This window comes from Sapajus apella, unplaced genomic scaffold, assembly GCF_009761245.1.
Source record: "Sapajus apella isolate SASKATOON/1434 unplaced genomic scaffold, GSC_monkey_1.0 scaffold37, whole genome shotgun sequence".
Classification (NCBI taxonomy): Eukaryota; Metazoa; Chordata; class Mammalia; order Primates; family Cebidae; genus Sapajus; species Sapajus apella.
In genome coordinates this window covers 1,940,734-1,954,228 of record NW_022436977.1, presented here as the reverse complement: position 1 = coordinate 1,954,228, position 13,495 = coordinate 1,940,734, and the positions used below count along the sequence as shown (strand labels likewise).

The 13,495-nt window shown below is 40.9% G+C and overlaps 1 protein-coding gene and 1 long non-coding RNA gene across 9 annotated transcripts in view; both read left to right on the top strand.

Moving 5' to 3' along the window:
• Positions 1 to 455: 455 nt before the first annotated feature.
• The window catches only part of USP3 (ubiquitin specific peptidase 3), a 79,536-nt gene continuing 66,496 nt past the window's right edge, over positions 456 to 13,495 (top strand). For 2 of the 8 annotated variants that reach the window (XM_032297763.1, XM_032297764.1), the window contains exon 1: positions 1,108 to 1,430. Coding sequence is in view for 2 of the 8 variants with exons in the window: in XM_032297769.1 (XP_032153660.1) it covers positions 1,340 to 1,430 (91 nt within the window). In the remaining 6 variants the exon portion in view is untranslated. Of the gene's footprint in view, positions 496 to 1,100; positions 1,431 to 1,613; positions 2,212 to 13,495 lie in introns of those variants that run through there. The other 6 variants (XM_032297768.1, XM_032297767.1, XM_032297770.1 and 3 more) reach the window with 5 other exon arrangements.
• Positions 2,205 to 7,498, top strand: LOC116564530. The gene is made up of 2 exons (XR_004274943.1): positions 2,205 to 5,191; positions 5,262 to 7,498. It is a non-coding gene; the product is annotated as an uncharacterized LOC116564530 (long non-coding RNA).

The window sequence follows — 13,495 nt, the reverse complement described above, 5'->3', positions numbered from 1 at the left end:
TCTGCCTGCTCCCCTTCTGGCCCCGAGTGTCCTTCGCCGGGTTTTACAAGGAGCCCCAACTTGGAAGCAATATTTGTAATAGCCCCGGATGTCCTCAAGTGCCCCAGTGAGGTCGCAGGCTCGATCCTGGGTACGCCGGCCCAAGCGACCCCTTGAGGCTTGCTCTCTCCCCTAGCCCCTTACTAAAAAGAGGTCAGAGGATCACGGATCCAATCTTGACACAGATTAACAAATTACAGACTTGGTTTCCCCCGCGGTAAAAGGGACGGTAACAAGGGGACGGTAACAGTGAGCTGGTAGGGTGTTGCAAGGCTTAAATGCGGTGTGTGAAGTGCCTGGCTGGGAGACCGGAGAAGGTGTCTAACAAATGCTAGATCCCTTTCCTTCTTATCTCCTGGAGGGGAGTTTAGCTTGCCCAGCAATCCCAGGCTACGTTAATCTCAGTTGAACTTCCATGTTTGAAAGTCCTGCGACGTGCTGGAGGTAAAGCAAAAGGTGAGTCACAGTGACAGGGTTTGAACGCGGGTTCATGGGCGCCCCTGCGGGCCCAGCCACGCAGCATCTAGGTTGCTGGCTAAGGCCACGTGTTCAGAACCTAGAAAGGGCTCCGGGTTGCACCTGCTGCAGGGAGCCAAAAGCTAAGTCGAAACTGTCCTGGCACCATCAAACCCGCTGCCCGCCTTCCCTGGGGCCAGGCCCTTGCCCTCCCCCAGCTTGTTTCTTCGTGTATAAAATGAAGGCCATGGTGCCAGTCTGCCACAGAGGTTTTAATCTTCTTCACACTTTGCTGTGCGGGGGGATTTTTACCACGAAGCCGCGGAGTAGTCGGCACTATGTAGGTTCAGTCTCCTCCGCCTGCCGCAGGAAACGCGGCGGACTGCCTGGGGTGCCGCGCTCGGCGCCCCACCCTTCCCGGTTACGGGGAAGCGGCGGGACCAGGGAAGTCACTTCGGAGCGCAGTAGGACTCTGCGCCACCAGCTGGAGCGCGCCGGGACCCCACCCTGCGGGGTGGACGGGTGCGGGCCCGGGGGCGGGGCTTGCCCGGGGGCGGGGCGGGGAGGGGCCTGCCTGGGAAGGCGGAAGCCTCTAGTCTAGGGGTGGCTGCAGAACCCGGATCTCGGATTTACACGTTCTACGGAGCGGGGCGCCGGGAGACGGCGGGCGAGAAAACCCGGCGTCCGGAAGCCCGTGCTTTCTTTGACGCAAGGGCTCGAGACGCAGCCGCCGTCGGCCGATCGCCCGGCTAGGAGCGACTCCAGACGGAGCCTCCGGAGTTTCTCCGCCCCCACCTCGCCCGGTCCTGGAGCCACGGTCTTCCCAGCCACCTTCCTCGTGGCCATGGAGTGTCCACACCTGAGCTCCAGCGTCTGCATCGCTCCGGACTCAGCCAAGTTCCCCAACGGCTCCCCATCGTCCTGGTGCTGCAGCGGTGAGTGCGGCCCCGGGCCGGCCCCGCCGCGCACCCGAGGCCCCGGCTCTGCCGGGCCTGCCGTCTAGGGGCCGCGGGCGGCAGGCGGAAGGACTTGGGGAGGGGCGAGGCGGGGGCTAGCCGGGCCTGGCGGGCTGGGGAGGGTAAGCGGTGAGGCGGGCGCGGGCGGGAGCGGCGGCTGCTCCTTTGTTTCCCGAGGCCCGACGGCCGGGCAGGCGAAGGAGAGGCCCGCGAGGGGCGGGAGTCTGCGGAGGTCTCGAGCGCGTGGGGGCAGCGGCGGGCGGGGACCCTGGCCCGCGGCGCGCGCCCTTGCCCCGCCCTGCCGTGGCCGGGGGCTGTGCCCGTCCGTGTCTCGGGGTCGCTTGTGGAGCGGGTGTCCGGCCCCCGAGGGGCGGCCGCACGTGTGGAGGGGCCCGCGCCGCGCTCCTCCGCCTACAGGACCGGAGGATCGCCGCTCTCCCGGCGCAGCATTGTCTGGGCTGCGGGACGCGCGGGGGCTCCTCTCCGCCGCCGGTCCCGGCCCGGCTTTCCTTTCCCTTCTCAGGCTCCGGCACCTCGAAACCCCGAGAGGCGCTCGGAGCTCGAGCGGCGGAGGTCCGGGTCTTTCATCCGCCTGGGAGGGTGAAGTTTGAAAACAGGCTGCTGGCTGAGAAGCTCGGAGGCTGAGCCAACAGCTGCTTTGGAGGGGACGGCTCGAGTTTGCTTTTCACACCTTTTGGGTTGTCCGAAATTGCCTTGGGATTCCCGAGTTCCTGTGTTGTGAAACAGTTATTCGGTTTATGTAAGGCTTTTGAGTTGCTTAAGCGTTTTAACTCCTCCTGCGGGCCCCCTTGGAAGCCCCAGTGCCCTCTCATTGTCTGCTCTAAGCGACTTCTTAGGATCGCACCGGCCACACGGCTTTGATTACTTCCTGGTAGGGCCCTGGTGCCACCGCTAGTCTTTGTTTATTAGCTTTGAGATGATCGCTGGTAGCTTGGGTTATATTAATAGTGTACAATTCGAATTGTTCACTTCAAAAATCTTAAGTTCATTTGAAATGTAGAAAAACGGCGATGATATGATTTAGCTGTGACATGTCTCATGGGCCGGAGCTGGGAAGATAGTTTAAAGAATGCCTTAACAGTTTTGACAGCTTCTTAAATAGTGATTATGTCCTTGGAAAAAACATTGGTAGGTCCACAAAGAAAAATATACTCTGGGATAAGGAATAGAAATAACTGCGGTTTCCTGGCGCGCTCAGACATCTGATGCTTTGCTTACCTTTGTAAAGTCAGATATCTTTTTCTGCATGAAGCCTTTAAAAATTAACCGGTTAATTGGTTTCACAGAGTAGTATTGCAGTTCTTTTGTGAGGATGCAGAAGCTTGTGTAAATTACCTTTTACCTATAAATCTGTTGGAATGTTGAGTATGGAACAACAAATAGGGTGTATGGCACTACTTTACAGATTGGTTGGTGGTGGTACATTAGCTATAACTAGCTATTGGTGTGGTGCTATAATTGTAACTTAACTTTTTTTCCCCAAAAGAAATTTGAAAACAAAAAAAGGACCAAAGTTAACGCTAGGAAAAGCGTACCTCAGGGAATGGTTGGATTACTCTTGCACATCTGTAGTAAACTACAGAAAGACAAAATGGACAATTAGTACACTTCTGGTATTTTCTGGGTGAAATCACATCAGACTTAAAAATGGCTTCACTGGGCACATCAATCTAAAAAAAAGAAAATAATTGTGCAGGTGGCAGATACCCTCTTGTGAGTCAGTCTTGACTCTATCAGTCAGGGAGTCCGCTTGACTGTAAAAGAGATACAGGAAATTGAGCATCTCTTGAGGAACTTAATAAGTTAAAGTGGAGCATAAGGAGATGTGCTGATAACAAGAATGAACTAGTATGTTTAGCCATAAGGGAGGAGTGATTTCTGTCCAAGGAGTAAGATGGCATCTTTGCGTCTTGCAACAAAGTGTTCCTGACAAAGATTTACACGCCTGGTTGTAGTCACTTGCTTAGATTTGTAGAACCAATAAAGCTAGTTTGGCAACTTTGTGTGAGTCCACAATCTGAACTGAACCCATTTCATGCGGGTTCAACCCATTTGATATAATCTAGCATTATTGTATTAAGCTTGATCTTGTGTGCCTGTTGTTTCAGTGACTAAATGATCAGCAAATCTGTGAGTCCTTAACTAACTCGTTATCTTGGAGCGTTATATAGTCTGGTGTTTTTTTCGCCCATACTCTTTATTGTATTTTATTGCTTTTGGTAGGGGACCAAAAGGGTAGCTGAGGTGTTGAATAATACTGTGACTGGGTGTCAAATCTGATTACGTTCTTATTAAGGAGGGGAAAATCCCTGTTTTGGCACTGGGACAATAAAAGTAATGCCCTTGCTTTATTTTCTTTGGGAGTTTGCAGTTATAACACAGCAAGACAGCCAAGCAAATTGCAAAATCCCATAACATTCTGGGTTCCATCAGTTAGCAGTACCTAACTGGACAAATAGTTCTATTTTCTTTGAGTATCAGTTTCCTTATATAACCTGTAAAAAAGGATACTTTGCATTTACTTCACAGGTGGCTGTTACGATGAACATGGTAATTTTTTGTGAAAACTTTGTGAAACTTGTATACACTATTCAAGTAATAGGTGGTATTAGAGGTCAGAACATCTTTATAAAGAGGACTCTGAATAATTAAATATCCAAAGCCCATTAAATGGGGACTAGAACAGACTGGCTTTATGCTGAATGATGCTTTACAGGGAGATACAGAACTGAACAAGATTACTAGAAGTAAGAAGTAATTTTACTTCAGAATTAACATGAGCTTCTTATCCGTGGAAAGCACTGTGTGTTAGGTTATATAATTGTGTATTACAGCAGTTCTTACACTTTTTGTTTTTAGGACCCCTTTAGAGTCTTAAAAATTGTTGAGCACTCAAAGAGCCTTTATGTAGCCTGTATCCGTTGATATTTGTCACATTAGAAATTAAAGCTGAGAAAACCTTAAATATGTATTCATTAATAGGTTTACAAATAATAATAGACCCACTACCTATAACATAAATTGACAGCTTATGTAAAATGTTTTTCAGAACAAAAATTTAGTGGGAAGAGTAGCATTATTTTACATTTTTGTAACTCTTTGTTCAGCTTTATAGAAGACAACTGGATGCTTACATTGCTTCTGCATTCAGTCTCTTGAAGATAAATCCATGTTGTGGTTTAAGGTAAATGTTGAAGAATAGCAATCTCCTAATAACGTAAAGGCTGATTTATGTCTAATTGTTGCTTAAGGGATTCTAATTTTAAATGAAAAAGTTTTAAATAAAAGCTAGGACATTCTCTCAAGCATTTTGTTATGTGCACACATCAGATGTTATTTTCAGAAGCTGGAGGCTTGGGCAGTCCTTATTTTTGTGGGTAAAAGAATTTAACCAGTGGGAAAAAGCACAAATTGTTTTAAAAAGATGCCCTGAATACAAGTGTTTGAATAACTAAGGAAAGGCAAAGACCAAGCATTTGAACTGAAGGGCTTGGGTTAAACAGACAGTTAAATTAGAGAGATTTAGTAGGGTAGGCATGATAATTTTTCTCTGATTAATTCTTCAACGAGTTGAGAGTGCCTCTTTAAGTTTTCAGTACACACTTGCCTCATATTACTGTACCCAAGAAAAAGTAATTGTAGATCAAGTAAACGTTATGCAATTTTGGGTGGATACTAGTGATAAACTCTTTTTTAAGGGATCCCTTCAGTAAGATGAGGTGCTGGGATTACATGTGTGAGCCTCCATACCTAGCCTCCCCCCTTCTTAAGATACAATGAAAAGATGAGGTGCTGATTATTGGTTGTCAGTGGTAATAAATTTGTAATGGACTGATCAGGTTGTGATAAAGGTAAGAAATTACCTTGATGGAGTGATGAGTTATTTTGTATCGTATTTCTCCCCAACCTACATTTAACACTCTTGTTTGCCCAGTAGACTAAATTTTCTAAATATAGGCAGTCATTTGGTTGTCATTAGGTCAAAGGCATTTACTGCTTTTTAGTAACATTCTATGATGTATTTATTAAGTGTCTAACACTTAATAGGTCAATAAGTAAATATTTGCCTACTAAATAAAGGAATTTTCACTTAGATGTGACTGGAAGGGTCTTTATGTTGAAAATAAATGCAGAGTAAGTGGGCTTTCCCCCAGAATGCTTTTACTGGCCTGCACTCCCAGTGTAGGCTGGATTGTGAGCAAATGACCATTTGCAGTGTTGTTATCACAATGAATTTGTATTCTTTTGGTAGTCCGTATCTATAGATGGGCAGGTGGACAATTTAGTTGTAAATGCAGATATGATAGTTAAAAATCAGTGGACAGGTGATACTTTTTTCACATTAATTCTAACATTTAGTATTTGAGTTATATATATCCTTCTGAAGAATTTAAACTTTGTTGGTAATATTTATAAAGCTGAAGTCAAATGTCTTTCTAGTCTTTCTGCAATATTCCTCCCCCACCCTGTCTCCCAGAATCTTAAAGCAGTCTCAGCTTATTTCCAGAGTCTCTAAATGATTGGTCATGGATGTGAAATGTGTGAAATTCAGAATGTGCTCCATGTTATGTGTTTTGTTTAAAGAGGCTGCAGTATAGAGATTGAGCTTAACACTTCCTTGTTGTGAAGAAGTTTTGACACACTGATCAGAAGTTATTTTCCTAGTAACATGCTTAATCGTGCGTAAAGAACATCCTTCATGGTCTAAGCAGAAGAAATGATGGAGTTGGGGGAAGAACTCTAACTCTTTGGTGTGGTTTCCTGTTATTTATCCCCAAAATAATTTCATCTCTTCATTCTTTGCTTGTACACCATTAGCCTTAGGCTCGTTTAACAGCCTCCTTTTTCCTCATTGAAATTGATGTAATTTCCTTCTCCACTGGAATATAAAAGATTGATTTTGGGTTCTTCAAGCTAGGTTTAGAAATACTTATGTTTTATAGAGTTTGCAGCTCAGTGAGTAGACCAATGAGCAATTTACTGTGTAGCTCAGTGAGTAATTTAAATTCCTGTTTTAAAATTTGAGTCCCTCTTCCATCAGGGACTAATTTACATGTACATTATTTCCCCTAACCTAACCAGCTCTGTTTTTTTTTTTTCTTCTTTTTGAGCTTTTCTCCCCTTCCTGACCTTGTTTTTTTTTATATTTTTTCTTCTTTGAAAACAAAACGTTAGTCTCCTTTGACTAAGCTGCAGTTTCTGACCTACATACATACAGGTTTGTGTTCAACCAAGGCACTGAAATAGATTTAGTAGGTAGATATCAGTGTTTGAAGTGGAAAAGGTATGCTGTTTAATGTATTTTGATATTTTATGTTTATTCATAGCCTCTTTAGACAGGAGAACAATTGCATTCTAGGTGTTTTTAATAGAGCTTTCCTGGACAGATGGCTTGGAAGGAAGTACTTTGATGGATTCTCAGTAGGGGCTAGTACTTTTTGGAGGGTGTATTTATGATTAAGCTTACCTTGATTGACAATTTAGAATGCTGAGAATAGCATTAAGGACAGTAACAGCTTGTTGGTCTTACCTAGAATTGTCTTGTGCCAAGACCTCTCAAGATACACTGAGATTTCTGTGTAGTGGTCTGTTTTGAGAATGTAGGTAAGCCTAGGCATCCTTGAGACTGAAAAGAAATTCACCTAAAATTGATCATTCAATTGTATCTTAAAATCTTTGGGGTTTTTGAATGAACTTTGGCTTAGAAATTTGTAGAGATCATCTTTTTAACTGCTGTGAGTCTGCAGATGTGATTATCTATAGTAATTCCAGATGTTTTCTCATCTGTTTTACTGAGTAGGAGTATAACTGAGAACAACATAAAGTAAATTCAAAGTAGTTTGCTAGCATTTAATCCTGACTAATTTAATTAACTATGCATCCTTGTAGTTTTTTCTGTTTTATAGATTATGAAACTGAGACAAAGGTTACGAGTTGCTTAAGATGCATGGGAGGTATTAAAGGTAGCCCAAAGCTTCAACTGTAATACTATTCAGACTTTTAGCTTGCATTTTTTTTTTTTTAAAGCAGAGTCTTCATTTTGTCATTCAGTAACTTAATGTTTGACAGTTTAAAGAATATAAAATGTTTGGAACACATACTTTAATTGCTTTGAAGATTTTTGATATGAAAATATATTTTAAATTCCATACTTCAAAAATTACTTATTTTAAAATTTGGTATTTGATTACCCCCTCACCCAATTTAATATTTAAAGTGCTGCCAAGTTGGAACAAGGAATTGGTGAAATACTTTGGAAGAAACAACTGTTTTAAATGTCAACCTTTTTATGCTCAGATCTAATTTTTTTGTAGGCTGAAATTCATATTGCATTAGTTCAGACATAGTAAACCAGTGTCCTCACTACAGCTATGGATAAAATGCAAATGCAATTAACTTTTGGTTATTTTAACAATGGGTTTCAGTTATTGAAGTCTCTCTACCCCCCTTATTTTTTCATTTTTTTTCTGTTAGAAGATTCTTCTTGGAGGTGATTTGTTGTAGGGTAGAGGAGGGAGAGAATTCTTAAGGTATTGAATTTTGCATTTGCTTCTGGTAGCTCAGAGGTTATTTGAAACATTTGCTTTTAGTCAGTGTACTTCGTTGATTCCATTTAGTTTTTCTAAGGTTTTCCAATTGTATTTCCTGTAAAAATTACAGTCTTTAGACTATAAAAACTACTATAATAACTGCAGATCTTAAGACAAATTTCCCCCTTTTTTATTTTTAGACAGAGTTGCTCTGTCGCCCAGCCTGAAGTGCAGTGGCGCGATCTTGGCTCACTGCCAACTTCCACTTTCCTGGTTCAAGCGATTCTCCTGCCTTACCCTCCTGTGTAGCTGGGATTCCAGGCACCTGCCACCATGCCCGGCTAATTTTTGTATTTTTAGTAGAAACGGGGTCTCACACTGTGTTGGTCAGTCTGGTCTGGAACTCCTGACCTCGTGATCCGCCTGCCTCGGCCTCCCAAAGTGCTGGGATTACAAGTGTGAGCCTCCATACCTAGCCTCCCCCCTTCTTAAGATACAATGAAAAGTGTATCTTCAGTGTGCTATTTACAGATGTATAAAATGCAGATGAATTTAGGAAGGTAATTTCAGATTTTGAAAACTGTTGAAATTAAACTTGGACATTGAAAAATCAAATTTGCAGTTGTCTTAAGTGTTTGTGTTAGCTAGATGCCTCACAATAAATACTAGCTAATATAATTTTATAAGACCCTTTGAAGAGGGAATTGAGAGTTTATTTTTACAATAAGCCAGGTTATGTCAAAGATGTTGTAACTGACTAGATTTTATGTGGAGACTTTGTACTCTGCCTTAGTTTTTTTTTTCTGTTCTTTTTTTGAGACAGAGTCTTGGCTCTGTGGCCCAGGCTGGAGTGCAATGGCGCAATCTTGGTTTATTGCAACCTCCACTTCCTGGGTTCAAGTGATCCTCCTGCCTCAGCCTCCTGAGTAGCTGAGATTACAGGCACACTCCACCATGCCCAGCTAATTTTTTGCACTTTTAGTAAAGACGGGGTTTCACCATGTTGGCCAGGCTGGTCTTGAACTCCTGACCTTATGATCCGCCCACCTCTGCCTCCCAAAGTGCTGGGATTACAGGTGTGAGCCACTGCGCCTGGCCTCTGCTTTAGAATTGATAGCTCTATCAGTGTGAGCTGTTTCCATTCTTGAGTAGAAGTTTTCTCCTGTTTTTTCTTTGTTCTAGCTGGGTTTAAGACAGCCTTCTTTGTAGAAATTGCTTGTCTGTTTATCCTTGATTCACACCGAAGACTCTTAATTTTCTGAACTGTTCTTGTACTGTGTCATCACCAGAAAAACTGGCTGGAAATTAACTGTCATCTTTCTTCAGGTTTAACTTAATTGATCATAAGAAAGTATAATTATTGTTTTAGCTTCTTTAAATCCTTGTCCTTGATAACCAAGCTCAGGTTTTAATTTTTGCTTACTTATTTTTCAGAGGTGGAGTCTCACTATGTCACCCAGTCTGAAGTGCAATGGTGCAATCATAGTTCATTGCAGCCTAGAACTCTTGAATTTAAGTGATCCTTCCACTTCAGCCTCCCAAGTAGGCTGGGACTACAGGCATGTGGCACCACACCCAGCTAATTTTTAAATTTTTTGTAGAGATGGGGTCTGGAAGTTGCCCAGCTCTTGAACTTCTGACTTTAAGCCATCTTTCCACCTCAGCCTCCCAAAGTACTGGGATTACAGATGTGAGCCACCAGGCTGGCTGGCTTTCCTTTTTTAAATAGTAGGTTTTAAATTGTTCATTACTTTGTTTTGAACATTTGTTGCACAATACTGGGGTAATGTTTTGATTAAAGTTTTTGAAGATCAAGTTTAAATTTCTAGAAAACAAATTTCTGACATGGAATTATTCCCTAAGATAATTGATAGACAATATGTTAGAAAAATGTCCTATGATATTAGGCATTTAAAAAACAACTGTCTAATATACACACTATGGGACCGGCAATTGTAAAAATTGCTAATTGAGCCAATTTTAATTTTAGTTGCACACAGTAAAATGTTATTTGGTTTGAGATTAACTCTTATTTCCATGTGAATTATTTTGGATAGTAATAGTGAGATACTTCAGCATTGGAGAGATTGCTTTATAACAACTAAAGGATCAAACTTCACCTTAAGTGTATGAAGTAGCTGCCAGGGCTCAACATTCGTGCCATGAGAATTTAATTCTGAGAGCCTAAATGCATTCATTTCATTTTAGTCGCTTTGAATATTTTGTTTGTATATAGTTTTTTAGAGCCTCATTTAAAGATATATGTATTTCTAGTTTTTTTCTTTGAACATATAATACAGATTTTTGGGAAAATGTGGGTCATGTTTGAAAATTGCATCTGTTGATTGTAAAAGGAAATTCAGACTCTTGGTTTTGGTTAAATAATTAGAACAGCTATTTAAAAAAACTAAAATAGTTAATGGTTTTGGAGTTTGCATGTGCCTGTTTTCTGAAATATTGATTATCTAACCCTCAGGCAGGGAATAAGTATTTGCCAAGTTTGTATTTCTTTTTTCTGTTTCTTCAAAATAAGTCCTGTTGATTTTAAAAGAATAAAGAGTTTCCCAGTAAGTACAAGTGTGGTACTTTTCCCCCCTCCACTTTGTACTTTAGTGTTAACCTTTTTTACATAACCACAGAGAACTAGGAAGAGAATTGTACAATGCAGATATTAAGCCTATTGTCTGCCAAGGAAAGTCTTTGATGTTAAGAGATCCCTAAACTTCTTACTTACTTGTGGGAGGGAGTGCTTCCTTAAATATATATAAGTCTTTTCTTATATTGCATACACTTGCAACTATTATTTTGAAATAATAGTTGTGTGGTGTTTACATTTATGACCTGATTCATTTCTTTTGAAGTGCCACTACTGTTTAACCATGGGCTTGCTTACTCAGTTTGTTGGCAACAGCATATAATTGCATCAGATCTTGCTGTATTAAATAAATGGAGACATTAGATGTCAGAATTTTTAAGTAGTTCATGGCTTTTTTTTTTTTATTCTGTATATAATCAGCTTCATAGGGAAAGTTATTTTTGAAATAATTTGAGCTCCTGGAAATTTTTTGGTAACTATTTATGTCTGGTCTCCCAAAGGCAAAAATGGCCCATTTTGACTCTGATGTAGTAATCTGCTTTGGCTTTAGTGGTTTTTAGTCTTCCCCCTACTATACAGTTCCGGTATTTAAACTGAAGATCAGGAGTAGCATAATAGCTTCATTGGGTGTTTTTCACCAAAATAGATCTGAACAAGTCTGAATTTGTGGTAGAAGAAACCATAACAAATTTGTTCAGGGCATTACAGTTTTTGAGACTATGTTGTTTCACACACATTGTTTATATGTGTTGTTTCCATTTCATGGTCAAAGCATAAGGAATCCATTTAAAAATAGAGTAAAATGCTAGAGCCAGTAGGGGGAGGGGACCAGCCTGTGGACCAGAATTTGCCTCTGTGTTGGAAGTCAGCAGGACCAGGTGCCCCTCTCTTCTTTGGCTCTGTAGGTATCTGGATCTGTTAACATATAGATGACAAATTTTGGCCAGCTTTGAAATTACATTTGCTAGTAGAGGGCACCTATCATTAACTCTGCAGTGGGAATAAGGAATTCAGTAGGTGCCTGACCCCAAATGATAAACTGCTATTCTAATTTTTATGCTGTATTTTAGACATTTTTTTACAAAGATAAAAATTGGGGAATTTCATGAATTGATATGAGTGTTAGATCAGTTTACCATTTGAAGATTAATTCATGTTTTCAGAACTGTAATACACATTTCTGAAATATACGGAGTTAGGTAATAGTATCAAAGGGCTTAAAATAGAAGTTTAGTCTTCCTCACCTCCACTCTCAGTTATTCTGTCCAGAGACAATCTCTCTAAGCTCTGTTTAGCTTTCTGTCTCATGTTTAACTGCAGAATTCTAACCAATGCTCTGTGATTTCTTAATTTGTCATTTTTAGGTATTACTCCATGATATCTTGCTGTGGTAAATGAAGACTAGTGTTTGCACCACTTGTCCTTCTGTCTCTACATTTCCCAATATAATTAGATTACATATTTTAGTTAATATAGTGATTAATTTGTCTTTCTTGCCCAACATTTTATTTTTTCTTGAGTTAATAATTGCTGCTTTAAAAATTGCTTAGTTTACCTTAGATACATTTTCCCTTAAATGTTCCTTTAAACCTGTCAAGTGTCTATGAATACTATTTTCAACCCCGTCAACAGACTAGAATCTCTTAGCACTAACTCTTTTCCAAAAACTTTTCCAGAGCCCTCTGACCTCTGCTTTCATTTGAAATAATTGTTCTCCAGGCCTACTGGAGAGTTTTTATCCTGTGATTTCCTCTGTTTTTGTTTTTTGTTTTTGTTTTTTTTTTTTTGAGACGGAGTTTTGCTCTGTTGCCAGGCTGGAGTGCAGTGGTGCGATTTTGGCTCACTGCAACCTCCAACTCCCTGGTTCAAGTGATTCTCCTGCCACAGTCTCCCGAGTAGCTGGGATTACAGGCACACACCACCACCCCCAGCTAATTTTTGTATTTTTAGTAGAGATGGGGTTTCACACTGACCTCGTGATCTGCCTGCCCTGGCCTCCCAAAGTGCTGGGATTACAGGCATGAGCCATTGAACCTGGCTGTTGTTCTCTTATAATATTAGATCTCTTATTTCTTGGATCCTATGTCTTTTTTTTCTTGATTTATTTCATTGTATTGCTGGAGTACATCAAGCTCCCTTCTCACAGGAGGTAAATTTTTTTCTCTGATTCCATGGCACATTAAGGAGTAAATTTTTTACTCCTTGCAAGTCTGACATTTTAATTTTGCCTTTATACTTGATTGCTTGGCTTAATAGAGAATATTAGTAAGAAAATAATTTTCCCTTAGAGTTTTTAAAGGCATTGTTGGTTTGTTTCTAGGTTCCCTGTGTTGCAGTTGAGAAACTGATGCCTTCTTGATTTCCTCCTTCATATATGTCCTTTTATTCTTTTTCCTAGAAGCCTTTAGGTATTCTTTTTATCCTCGGTAACTGAAATTCCAAAATATGTCTGGGCATGGGTAGTTTTTCTTATATTTTCTTTTATTTTTAATGAATACTCAAGGGGTTTTTTGTCTAGAGGTTCACATCCTTGAGTTAAAAGAAATTTTTTTGTATTATAAATTTGATGGCATGCTCCTTGCCTCATAATTATATCCCCCAATTTGTTCTTTTTTTCTTTCTGAAACTCTTTTTGGTTGAATGTTGGGTGTCCTGGGTGGAGTCTCCGATTTTCTTATTTCTTTACCTTTTGGTTGTAGCTTCTGGTATATTTCCTTGGTATTTTTTCTTCCATCCCTTCTGTTGAATATTGATCATCATATTTCAAATTTTTAAGAGCTCTATCTCATTTCCTGGCCATTCCTTTTTCACACATCCTGTTGCTATTGTTTTGCAGTATCTTCTCTTACCACTCTAGCAGTTCAGAGTGTGTTGGTTTTGAAGTTTTTCTATGCTGC